General features: G+C 37.9%; 2 protein-coding genes across 2 annotated transcripts in view; both read right to left on the minus strand.

The window, feature by feature from the left end:
- The window catches only part of LOC105385624, a 70470-nt gene that overhangs the window by 25760 nt on the left and 30352 nt on the right, over positions 1-14358 (minus strand). The gene's annotated exons all lie outside the window — the stretch shown is intronic.
- On the minus strand, positions 327-1807 carry LOC119693015 (glycine-rich cell wall structural protein). The gene is made up of 2 exons (XM_038115022.2): positions 1654-1807; positions 327-1380 (listed from the first exon to the last, which is right to left on the minus strand). The coding sequence occupies exons 1-2, from the start codon at positions 1666-1668 to the stop codon at positions 496-498; spliced, it is 900 nt and encodes a 299-aa protein (XP_037970950.2). The 5' UTR covers positions 1669-1807; the 3' UTR covers positions 327-495.

A 14358-nucleotide genomic window follows, 5' to 3' on the forward strand; every position in this document is an offset into this window, starting at 1 on the left:
TATATCGAAAAATGTTTATGTGTGAACGCTGTAAGAGGCATCTTTCTTCGGTTATGCAAGAGGGGTCACAGCCGTGTTGCGTCACACGTGTCGCGATACGGTGAAAACTATACTTTCTACCAAACAAATACGTGTTTTACTACTTATGACCACATTATCATTATTAACAGAATTTATTGGCCATTTTTGGCTACTTTATGACCACTTTATGTTTCTTTTGTGCTTACAAACGGTTATTATCGGAAAAGACATGCTACTCATTTATGTAAAGAAGGTAAAAGTTTGTTGGCTAAGCTCGTACGAGCGGTATAAAGAAAAGAGAGGAATTGTTTTAGTTTATCAATTTTATTCAAAAATATTTATCATACAACTAAAATTACACATTAAAATTACTATTTACATAAATACATTTAGGCACCGTAATTTTTTTCTCTACTTATAAACTATACGCCGGCAAACTCAGGTATCACATGGGGTGCGCGCGGGGGGCGCCGCTTAGTAGGGGCCGGACTGGCCGGGCGGGCCGTAGGACGAGCTCACGCCCGAGCTGGAGCCTCCGTGTCCTCCACCGATGGAGCCTCCGTGTCCACCTCCGATGGAGCCACCGTGACCGCCGCCAATAGAGCCGCCAGAGATGCCGCCCAGTGAGCCTCCAGACAGACCACCCAGGGAACCTCCCAGGGAGCCGCCGCTGATGCCTCCGCCGATGGACGAGATGCCTCCGCCGATGGCGCCGCCGGACTCCTTCTGGGTCTTGTACTTGATGAAGTAGACCTCGGGCTTGCTGGGCTGCGTGGGCGCGGCGGTGGGGATGGTGATGTCGGGCTGCTCGTCGGGCTTCTTCACCAGCACGTAGACCAGGGTCTTCTCCTCGTTCTGGGCCTGCGCGGGGATGATGGGCGCGACGGGCGCGGGCGGGGACGGCGCTTTGATGAAGATGATCTTGTAGTGCTTCTGGGGCACGCCGCCGCCTCCGATCACTTGCGGGCGCTGCTCTTCAGGTTCTGGGGGCGGTACGTGGACGTAGATGTGCTTCTGCACAATGGGGGCGCCACCGAAGCTACCGCCTCCGAAGCCTCCGGACGAGAATCCACCGGACGAGAACCCGCCGCTGCTGCCGCCGGACGAGAAGCCGCCGCCGCCGCTGGAGAAGCCGCCGCCGCCGATGCCGCCGCCGATACCGAAGCTGCTGGAGCTCAGGCCGCCGCTCGAGAAGCCGCCCCCGTGGCCGCCTCCGTGGCCGCCCCCGAAGCCACCCCCGTGGCCGCCGCCGCCCCCGCTGGAGAAGCCGCCCCCGTGGCCGCCGCCGCCGCCGGGCGCGCTGTAGCTGTAGCCCGCCTCCGGCCGAGCCGAGCCGAGTGCCGCTACGGCTGCTAATACCTGATACCAAAAAAACAAACGCTCAGTTACAATGATCGGCGACGATTCACACTTCCGCCACGCTATTATCTCGATTGCTGCCGGTCCTCGGAGAAAGACTGTCACTTTAATGCAAATCCAATCAGCGATGGTGACGATCGCATTGGCGGAACACTTCCAATGGCCACTTGAAACGTAAACAGGCACTTTCATCCCGGGCGAGGAGCAATCGAGACAATAGTCGAGGAAGCACTGGGGTCACAGTTCACTACACTTTCACATCACGGTACCTACCAAGAACGCTTTCATGTTGTGTCACGGAGCGGCGCGGGTCGAATGATGTGCTCTCCGAGCGACCGCCGGCTTTTATACGCGAGCCACCGCTCTCCCTGACTCCCTCGGTGCATAATTCGGCCTTCGGGCCATAGGTACGAGAATTATGAATTTAATGACACCCGTCGAACACATCTTCAGTGAAATGTAGATCTTGGATCGCCACTGCAGCGCGGGCACTCCAGGGGGACATCCCATTGTTTGCACTTTTCACTCCTGCACTATTGAAATAACACCGGACCATGATAAGTTGCAGTCACTTTCTTTCCACACACTTTACTTGCCAGGAAGTACGCGAACCTTTCAATATTTCTTCAGTTTCGAAGAGAATGTGAGTGTAAGAGTGAGATTTCGTAACATTTGCTAATAGTAAAGTAAATAGAATGATAAAGGATGGGAAAGTAAGTGAGGTGATTGGTGTTAAGAGGTGGTGTACTGTTTCACTTGTAGAGGCATCTCGCAAATTGTTTCCGACTTTCCTTATCAACGTTCTCCTTCATGAATAAAGATGGCTTCATCCTTTCGATATAATCAATGTTGATCTTCAAAAAGTAGACGCGTTAGAAAGTTCAGATATTATGTTCTTTATTTTATTTTGATGATGCATTTAAATATTTGTCTATAAACTTTTAACCACAGATTAGAACTTGGGACATTGTGTTTAAAAAATATGTTTCTTAATATTTCGAAAGCATTACAGAAATTATGGTAATAAGATAACAAACGCAATAAAAACTGTTTTGTATACCTATAGTATGGAAATTATAAATAATAATTTATAGTTATATGACACGAACAAAATATTTATATTTTCTTACAAAAATGAAGCTTTGAAGCAACAATTAACATAAGCTTAGGTTGATACGATGTCGTCTGAATGCGAGTTCGCCGAGGAATATACCTCCAGTTCTATTCTATTCTATTCTGAGAGGAGGCGAAGCTCCTTTACGTGGCTCTCTCGAGTGGAACCTTTGTATACATATCCCCTTAATTTCAGCTCAGCCAGCCTAGCTCCCGAGTAAACTGGAGCCGCAAGCCTGGGTGTTCCAATAACCAATTTTGAAATTCTGATTTAAGTTTTGGGCTTAGATATAACATGCTGCACACGTAGGTTTCGGCTTAGTATACCCTTTTTGCAACACCCTGTACCTAAATATAACGAATAGAGCTTAACTCTTCCCGCGAAGAGTTAAGCTTAAGACATAAACATAATCATGAAAACTTATGTATCATCCTTATGTTGAGAGGGTTATTAACAGTTTTGTAGTAATCTGTCTGGTCGTGCAACTCTACCTGAATATTTCGTAATTAGTCAAAACATTATTAACTAGATAAGATTTATAGTTCGCGAGTCTTCTTCGTGAGTGATTTATTCACTCAGATAACTATTTTATAAGTTTTTATCTCAATCTTGCCAGCGCTCAGACGGTCGCAGCCAAAAGTGGAGTAGTCGAGTAAGTAATTGTGAAGTAAGTTTGACTAAGTAGTCCGTGGGAACAGAACGCATCTTTAAGGCAACTTTTTAAATTAATTATTTAGCACCTCTATTTAATGGTCCCAATAATTATGATGTACCTACAATATCTGTAAGACCACCACTTATTCAAAGGACAAGACATACTTTATAGACATATTTTAATTAGGTTTGTACAGTTTACTGCGTTATTTTGTTAAGTACTTTTTTTTTAAGTTATTGGGGAAATGTAAACAGATTGATAAGTACGACTACCTACGACTTAAGATCGCACGATCGATCCGCTTTGACGAACTCTGCATTTCTTTCTATATTAACATCTCGGGCCTTTCCAAATGGTAGTTGGTGAAGTTTATTTTTTATATTTTCAAAGTTATCATAAATTATAATAACACTTGTAATCTACTAATCCGATAATCTAAACTTCAACAACATCAATTTGATTATCAGCGAATCTAATTGTTTCAGATGTAGCTATAATTCCGAAACATAAGTTTTGCAATAAAAATTTGAACGCTCTAAAAAAAATATTGCGAAATAGAATGTGTCATTTAGTCATTTCTCGGTGTTAGGTCGAGAATTACTTAAAACTTGGAGTGTCAGCCGTGACCTTTCACCAGCCTCGAGGTCTTCGGAGACCGACGAGCAACGTGACACGTGAACTTAGTTTTCAGGCATCACGATATGTAGTCTTAGAATAAAAGTTATTTAGAATGACCTGCAAAGTTACCCCATTTCGGCTCACTAGGTACACCATATTTGCAACACCCTGTAGAGTGGAACATACATATCGTGATCCTGAAACCTAACTTAATAAAATCATATAGGGATTAGGCACAATAGTTTTAATCCAACCTCAAATTTTCAAACATTGTGTTCGGTAGTTTACCTAATGCACTAACCTGGGCTATATGTTACATGATGAAAACAGAAGCCCTGCCTGCGATTGTTTGGCAAACAGATTTGTGCAATAACCTGGAAGTACATAATATAATAACCCGGCTGTAGTGGTACGAAACGTGGGCGTATTAAAGTACCGTCGTAATAAGATGTAAAAGTTAAAACTTGGTAAAATTTAGAGCTTTATCTTCACCATTACCATTGAATCAGTGGTTGTAACTGTTTAAATAGGTAGGTACATATTTAAGTTTACGGTAAGTACAGATTACTTTGTTAATGGTGGTAATTGTAACTGTGCAGATTTGATAATACATAGTAGCACGGGTAATCATCATGTCCCCACTCCTGGGGCACGGGTCTCCTTCCAATGAAGGAAGGGTCTAGGCCTAGAGCGGGCCTAGTGCGGGTTGGTGGACCCCAACACAAGCAAGCTTATGCTGAGAGAGTTGTCGGGTAAGTGGGCAACCCGACTGTCAGATGTTTTCAAGCCGCCCGAAGGCGTCTGACTAGGCTTAACGACTAACTGCTGCCGAAGCAGCAACCGGGACCCACGGCTTAACGTGCCTTCCAGACAGAACTATTAGGCAAAAAATTACTCTCCGCAATTTTTGACACAGGCATGGTACATCTTATTCTTCTTCATTTTCTACTAGTAAGTACTTCTAGTAAAAGAAAAAATCTAATCTTTTAACTGTCGCAGATTTTTTGGTCCATTGCAAAGTTATCATTCTCCCACTCTACCAATTCCATTAAAACGTTGTAAGAAGGTTTAGCTAAGAAAAACGGCCATTAAACGGGCGACCTCTTTGTATCGGTTCTAGTAGAGTTGTGAGGAACAATTATGGGCAGTGTGTGCAACGGCGACGGGTCAGAGTGAGCGGTGAACGTATACGATTTGCAATCAGACATCTTGATCATTATAAGAATTTGTTATTCAAATCTATTTGATTTGGGCACAACGGGTAAATGAGATATGCAATTGTTTGTGACTTTCTGACTTCACAGATCGGCTCTGCTGCGACAATAGCTTAGACAGTTGGTACTCGTATGTATATAATGTATCTGTTTATTATATCGTGCGAAAGCTTTGTGCGCTAATTAAATATATCTATGTATATAAATTGAAAGCTCACTGTACTCAGTGTTTTCTTATTTATTTAATAGTATGTTAGAATAATAATACCAAAATACATTGAATTAGGTTCTGTAAGTCATAAAACTCATACATAGGTATTTGTAAAGTAAAGTAAAGTAAGTAAGTAAAATCATTTATTTGTTCTAGAATTTGGGTACATGAAAAGGTGTTATATACATAGTTGGATCCATCAAATTCAGCCCTATGGGCGTACAAATATTTACAATAATTACCTTAATCTATTAAAAAAACTATTACAGTAGGTATTAATTATGACAAGAATAATATATACAAAAATATCAAATCATTAATTATTCATTAAAAAATTCATTAATTGAGTAAAAACAATTGGACATTAAATATTTTTCTACTTTACTTTTGAATATTTCTATTTTTAAAGTTTTAAATTCATCAGGCAACTTATTATACACTCGTATGCACATACAGTACACATTGTTTTTATACAATTCTAATTTAGAGGTAGGAAAGTATAATTTATGTTTATATCGTTCACCAGTACGACTGTTCATTTCCTTTTTTGTTTTAAATATTTCCGGGTGCTGTTTAACAAATAAACAGATCTCTTGGATGTAAATGCATGGAAGTGGCAAAATATTTAGCTTCTTAAATAATGGTTTACAGGAATCCCTATAGTTAGCCAAGCACAACGATCTAATACACTTCTTTTGTGCTTTAAAAGTGCGGTCTACGTCTACTGAGTTTCCCCATATAATGATTCCGTATCGAAGTACTGAGCCTATATAGCCATGATAAGCACTAAGGGCGGCCTTCTTTGAAACTGTTTGCCTAATATTTTTCAATGCATATAAAAATTTGTCTATTTTAGTACATACCATTTGTATGTGCTCCTTCCAACTACAGTTCTTATCAAAGATTATACCTAAAAATTTTGTAGATTTTACTTCTTCTAGAGTTTCGTTTTTGTATTTAATTTTTAATGGTTCGATTCTTGCATTATAAGTACTAAATTGAATTAATTGTGTTTTATTTATATTTACATTTAAATTATTATATTCTAACCATCTAATGACTTGTTTTAGGACCTTGTTTATTTCGATGTGAAAAGTTTCCTTGTTAGTGCACTCAATTGCTACTGTAGTATCATCAGCGTACAGTATGCTTGTATGTTCAATATTTAAAGGTAGATCATTAATATATAGAAGAAATAGCAGGGGTCCAAGAATGCTTCCTTGGGGCACACCATGTTTTATTTCTCTATATTCTGATCTGAAAGATTTTCTTATATTATTTTCCGTGTTATTAATTTCAACGCATTGTACTCTATCTGATAAGTAACTCTCTATCCATTTATATGCGTTACCCCTAATTCCATACTTATATAGTTTTTGAAGAAGTTTTTGATGGGATACAAAATCGAAAGCCTTACTCATATCCAGAAAAAGTCCCGCGATAGGTTGACTTCTATTAAGGCTTTCCATTATTTCTTTAACTAAAGAAAAACAGGCAAAAGTTGTTGAGAATTTTTTCCGAAATCCAAACTGCTTTGTATGTCAGTATTTATATTCTACTATTAAAAAATAGCGTACACTCACCCAAATGTTACATAATAAATTACGCCAAATTATTATGTATGAAAGCAGTGAATTCTCAATATATTACTTGCATATTCGAAAGGTCAACATATTGGCAGACAGTGGAGAAATTTACTTCAATGAGTTAAATACATATTTTTTATGTAATAACGTAAGTGGGCTTCACTCGCAGATCATAGCTTGTTTGCTTATTAATATTGAACGACTCATGTTCAGCATGATTCGGCTAGAATTAATTATGTACATATTTTAAGTACTAAACCCCAGTTCCTCATTAGAGTAAATCTACCTTAACATTCACTTAAGTTCTCAATGGCAATTTGGCCAATCCCAGCGCTGTATGACATAACTATTTAAGTTTTGCTTAACTTCGCTGTGATAATGCATTATTATATCAGTGATTAGCCTGTGACTTTTATTTGCTACTATTCATATATTATAATACAAATTATCTTCTCGCCAAAGTTGGTAAAAATAAATGTTTCTCTCGGCTGGATATTGGGCTGCGTCAGCGGTTTTAAGGCCCTCCCAACTTTTATCTGATTCTCCACAAAGCTTGGTAAAACCTTTAGTTAAACTTGTGGTCTGCTCTAAATTCCAAGACACAGTACAGTCAGCCTCAAGTCGTCTGGATCTACTTGTTCCCCTTGTGAACACCTACATTTACAGATCCTTTTCTTGTGAGCATTTCCGCTTTTGAAATAATTATGTAGTTGGTGGTCAGTAACTACGCAAGACTCAGTGGAAAAATAATTTAACGAACTAAATGAAATCTTTTATGTTTATTTACTTATAAGCTGGAGAAAGAGAAAATGGCAGATAAAAAGGTATAATAACTTGTTTAAGTGCTTATTTACGACGAAGCTAGTGAAGCTTACATTTCTCGTTCGATTGCCGAAGATAACGCAATCATGTGTGATCATCACATCCCATTCAACGTGTATCTAGCATACCTAATATACTAATTATGTTCTTGGAGGGTTTATGTAATCTCACCAATACTTTAACGCGTTGTAGTAGAGGTGGTGGTAGAATGACAAGGCTTCGATACAACAATAGACAAGTTGTGGTAGAGGTCCATATAAATAATATGTACTTAGTATGTAATATGTAAAAGTTAAGTACATATCTTTTCAAATATTTGTTTAGAATCGTTATTCATTATTTTAGTACGTATATTTATTTATAGCTATTGTAAACGAATAATAAATGAACGAAGAGCTAGCAGACTCCAATCGGTTAATTACATGACAATAATTCATTTCAATTTATAAATTGAGTCGGCCACACTCACTTCAGCTTGGCATATATTACCAAGTTACATAGTTTTTTCCTCATGTAGTAATCAGATTTACATAAACTCGCTGTTTGTATTAGCTCTAGTACTGGAGTGTAAAGTTACATGTGAATGTATACGATCTATGCGTCTCGCATTGTGACCTACATACTACTACATTGTGACTTCCTGATTACATTACCGAACTCATTTGTGGAAAAGCTTTCGTGTTATTCAGTCGCTTAAATACAATTACAATAGATACAGTGTATTCTAGTTTTGTGGAGAAGGATAGTTCGCTTCTGACTTCCTAAGCTTTGAATATTTCCCACTACGCTGCCGCTGCTCACTACTTGGTGGGTTCACACATCTAGATGTGCAAGTTTCATAAGGATTTTCCTTCACTGTAAGAATTATGGTATCATTGTATATTCATTTTAAAGAACAAATAACTCAATGGTACCCATAATACCCATAGGTATGTGATGCCCGGGATTTGATGGATTATGAAACATTTTAGAGTAAATTCATACAATATAATATGCAGATGACAGAATAAAAAGTATATTTTTTTCGTTTACGTTAACTGTAAATCCTGTACGAATGGTAGAAGTTGCCTGAGTGTTCAAAAACTAAGTAAACCCGAGCTTACGAAACATCATCAATCACTCAATTACAGATCTTTACGAAGTCGCAATAATAAACATGTTCATTTTATTTACTTTTAAACGTCTTTTGCAACTAGGTCCATTGCTAAATGCAGTTGGCAAGAGCTCAACTAGAGTTTGGGGTCACAGGAAGTGGACGATCGATGCAGCTTCATCATCATCAGCCCTAACGCCTAACGATTGCGGGCCTCTATTCAAGATAAGGCATCGATTACAATTCTATCTTCCTAACCACAATAACTACGAGTAGATACGCATTCTTATATTTAGCGCCGGCCAATACTTTATGCGTGTGTCAAATGCCTACCGTTTGTAGTAAGTACTTACATTTTTTTTTGTGGTAAAGCCATAATTATATAAATCCATTTTTAAGAGTAAGTATGAGTCAAAACAAATTTATAAAGATCTCATTACCTACGCAACAGACATGTTATTTTGTCAGTCGTTAGCATTATCCAACATTTTAGATGTCATCTGATTGATTCAACACACAATAAGCTATCCATCTTTACAGCTTTCACTTCAAAATGTTAACAAGTCCACAGAATTGTGGCCCGTAATGCAATGACTAGTTAAAAAAACTTACATTATGTACTCTGTGTAAGTTTCGTGGCCTTTACGTTAATTGGTAAAGTTTCGTCTCTTTTAATTAAGTGTCGGTCAATAGCTACTTTTTACCCGAATAAGGAACGATATGTTTTTATGCGAGATCTGTATTGGTCGTACCTAAAGAGATCGGAGTGTACGGTTAACAATTATTATGGTAGATATTCAATCATCATCACGATCCATTACGTCCCCACTGCTGGGGCACGGGTCTCCTTCCAATGAAGGAAGGGTTTAGGCCTAGTCCATCACGCTGGCCAAGTACGGGTTGGTGGACCCCAACACAAGCAAGCTTGTGCTGAGAGAGTTGTCGGGTAAGTGGGCAACCCGACTGTCAGATGTTTTCAAGCCGCCCGAAGGCCTCTGACTAGGCTTGACGACTGCTGCCGAAGCAGCAACCGGGACCCACGGCTTAACGTGCCTTCCGAAGCACGGAAGCGTCCAGAAAAGCACCACTTGAAATTGGTCACCCATCCAATGGCTGACCGTGTCAGTTGTTGCTTAACCTCAGCGATCAGTTACGATCACTGAGGCCCGCTCGACTACGGACGCTTCAATCATCACCTGTGAAAATAGTGTCGTATTTAGAATCGTTGTCAATGAAATTCAGTGATGAGGTGTCAAATATTACCTACTGTTAATTTTTAAATGGCGTGAGATGATCCGGCGAGTAACATGCATGAAAAATAGCTTTTCTCTTTTTATTTCCCACAATTATGATACAGGGTAGAACTTATCTGAGCAACTATCATTATGGAACCGTATAGTCAGTATTATGGGTATTTTGACATACCAAGAGGAATATCACCATTAAAATTCCCTCCATCGCACTATTAATCTAATTTCGCACGAATCGTTGACAATATTTAAGATTATTTACTAACCTAAGCGCGTATGTAAATAGCATTTAACGTTTCAAAAACCTTTACCAGAATACATTAGACGCAATAAAAGTAAACCTCTACAAAGTAAGTGTATGGTTATTGCCGCATTTCGCCCATTTAACCGCCGTTAGTGGCTTAAACTTATTACACTACGGTCACTGTGTCAGTTCTCGCCTATTATTTAACATTTAGGTAAAAAAAAACAAACAATTACCGCCATTATGTAAGTGGAATCAAGGTCGAGTAATAAAGAAGGTGTCAGTTAGCAGCGTCAACCCTCGCCTGGGGAAATTCCTGGGAAGATTGAAACACTCTAGCAAGATGAATTGAAAGTCACTAAACCGAAATATATAATTATTCAAGTAGGTATAAAAAGGCAAATTGAACACTGGCCGATAATACTGCTACATTTTTGTACTTGAATATACAAGAGCAACAATTGTAAAAATTAGCAATTAAAATAAATTGAATATAGTTTTACTGAACAACAGACAGATAAATAAATAACGTAAGCAGAATAATGATACTAGGAACCGTGTACAATAGGCGCCTTTATCGCTAAGTGCGATCTCTTACAACCAGTGACTTCTGATATAAAAGCAAAATTGATGATGATGATGATGAGTTAGTTACACTTAAGTTTAACTTATAGTAAAATCATATGAAAAAGGATGGCTGAATGAGGAAGGCCAAGGAGGCAGTGTTTCGGAGCTCCTTAGTAGATAATTACGGGCTGATGGTGATGATTATGAAAAAAGCTCCCACAAAGCTTCAAACATTTTGCGGTTGAGAGTTGTTCTTCTTACAGGAAAAAGTACGTAGACCAGTGGTTCCCCATATCTTACTTATCCGTAAATGTCAAAGTTATAATTGAATTTGTAATAATTTGAACATCGCATTCGCACGGACCGCGCTTTCCAAACAAATCAGACCCAATCTGAAATTGTACGTAACTTCGTAAATGGGCAAGCGTATTCTAGCATACATGCTGCATGTTACTTAAATCACAAGATTAGAAAGAGGGCTAGCTAGATAATTTCAGTGGCAACGTAGCCGACACTTAACATAAAACTTTAATGAGAAATTAAAAAATACTGGGTTGCAAAAATAAGCACAACACTTTTTATTTCCTTTTTCTTCTCTAAACTATAGTAAGTAGTATACAGGTTGTTGCAAAAAGGGTATGCTAAGTAATGCGAAAAAAATGTTGTTCACGTGACCTTTTACTATGGAGAACGATTATTTATTTGCGAAATTCCAAAACTCGTAGAACAAAAGTTGTTCAGAATGACCCCCTGAGTAACCGCCTTTCGGCTTAGCATACCCTTTTTGCAAAATCCTGTATTTTAATACGAAAGGGGGTGACCCAATAGACAGTAATTCTGAACAGACTTCGTTCTTTGAAACTTAAATGCGTAAAAAAATTGTAGGACTCCTGGTTTCAGCAGGATACGTTCAGTATATTATTATATAGTTTTCGCTGTGCTTTCAGTCAGACTAAAGGATTTTACACTCACGGGCAATGAAAAAGTTCCACTCACAAAATTCCGACACCAAACGTAATGAAATATTTTACAAAAATTTCATTTAAAATTTGGACAAAATATTATCGCTTTTAGTTGTGTTAATATCCTGATGCTCTGTTAAATGTACTTCAATGTTGCAGAAGGCATAATTAAGCTAGCCTTTACGGTTTAGGAGTAATTTGGTGCTTTTCTCAGTGGAACCTTGCAGCAGTGGATCATTGCCCGTGAGTGTATAAATTTAGATGAATCTTTAATTTACTTATAAAAAATATACTAAACTCCAAGTTTCATGTTTGGGATACAATATAAACAAAATCGCAAGGCGGGCCTGAATACGTGCTGTGGTCAGAGGTCAAATACACACTTCACTTCAAATGCAATAAAGTATGGATCCTCTTATAAGATTGCTATGAAGCTTGAAGAATGTTTCAATTTTAACATTCGCTTGTGGAGAAACTTCAGATAAACTTAAAAACTAGGCACATGATAAAATTAGTGTAGTCTCTCCGGTACAGCGGAGCGTGTATACGGCCTACTTTACGGAAAACCATTTTTAAGGCTAAGCTAAACTTGCGGCAAATCTTTTGGCAAATAAATGGAACTTTTTTTTTCCTTGCGAATATACTAACAGTTACCTGCGAGCTTCGCTTATAGCCTTAAAATGTATTTTTGGCACGATTATTTTTAACCCTATTAAAATATAGGATTAATAATAAAAATATGATATTTATTTTTAAAAATATTAGTCCATAACGTTTTTTGTATCAATTTGTCTTGTTCTAGTGTTAATAAACTAAATCAATAACCATAATTAAATAATCGTAAAAACTAAGTCTGTCTCTCGATGCATTCAAGGATGTTGTGATCTGTTTAGTGAGAGATCGCATGTAAGATAAATCGATTAATTTGTATAAATTTCGAACATTCTATTTTTAAACGCGGATTGAATAATTTGAAAAGTGAATGTAGCCGATGCAACGGTAATGTTGTGTCAGAGTGACCGCGCGACCTCATACGATATAAAATTATTAATTTATCCTTATCGTAATTTCATGTTCTAACCTAAAAGTTTTAAGCCTTTAACTAATAATTAGACAATTTTACCAGAGTCAATTATAGTTATGAGATATTCGGAAATATTTGAATTAACATAAAATTTTGCCATTGCGAGGAGGTCACTAAGAAACTTTTATCCATGAAGAATATCGGCTTACGTCTAAAAAAAATGCATAAGTAATGTAGTACTAGTATCCTAGTAAATCTTTACAAGTGTTTATTTAGTAGGTATTTATATATATATATATATAGAGAAAGCTTTTTTGGCCGATAGAGGAGGTCACTAAGAAACTTTTACCCATGAAGAATATCGGCTTACGTCTAAAAAATGCATAAGTAATGTAGTACTACTATCCTAGTAAATCTTTACAAGTGTTTATTTAGTAGGTATTTAAATATAAGAGAAAAAAAACAGAATTAAATCTAGATAGTGGATGCAATCTTAAGCTTTTTTTTCTCACCACTCTGGTGGATGTGCCAATGCGCCGGCCACTATCTCAACGCAATAATTAAATGGCTGAATGCAATCGCATCACTGCATGTAATGCCAAGTAATTGAGAAAAAGGTCTGGGAATTTAAAGCTATTAAGGCCGTCATGGTCGCAGGCTATTGAGAGGAATCTTCCAAATTTATATACAGGGTGGTGTTTTGTAAACAAACGATCCGGCAGGGCAGTGTGTTGATATAGCCATTATAGAATACTGGGTAAATCAATACAGACTCAAATAAAATGACAAAATAAAAAACCGGCCAAGTGCGAGTCGGGCTCGCGCACAAAGGGTTCCGTAGCAGCAAAATTACAGTTAAATCAACCTATCTCAAAAACTATAAGAGATACTTTGATCAAACCAAAAATCGTTGAAAGAGTTAATTAGCATGCATCACCTCTATTTTTTTTAGAATTTTATACCCCGTAGTTATAAAAATAGAGGGGGGGGGACATACTTTTTACGACTTTGAGAGCTGATATCTCAAAAACCGTTCACTTTAAGAAAAATGTTTTTTAGAAAACTTTATATCATTTTAAAAGACCTTTCCATTGATACCCCACACGGGTATGTACATCGAAAAAAAAAATTTCATCCCTCAGTTACATGTATGGGGGGCCCCACCCCCAATTCTTTTTTTTACTATTTAGTGTCATATTTTTGTAGCGGTTCATACAACACATATTCCCATCAAATTTCATCACTGTAGTACTTATAGTTTCCGAGTAAATCGGCTGTGACAGACGGACAGACGGACAGACGGACAGACGGACATGACGAAACTATAAGGGTTCCGTTTTTGCCATTTTGGCTACGGAACCCTAAAAATGAATACGGAAATTTGTTACGTGAATGTAATGTGAAGTAGGCATTTAAGTTTCAGATCGCTATCATATAAGATTTTGAGATTAAACTAAATAACTTAAAGTCAAGTGCCGCACCGATTAAGTAATAAAGGCAGTTTATTTTATAATTCCGACTCATGCTAATTGTTATTTGAAGTGGAAGTTGGTACCTATCTAATATTTTTATCCTCTCTTATGAGATGATAATAAGATATTATACACCAGTTTTTTTT

The sequence above is a fragment of the Plutella xylostella genome, chromosome 8 (genome assembly GCF_932276165.1).
Source record: "Plutella xylostella chromosome 8, ilPluXylo3.1, whole genome shotgun sequence".
NCBI lineage: Eukaryota > Metazoa > Arthropoda > Insecta > Lepidoptera > Plutellidae > Plutella > Plutella xylostella.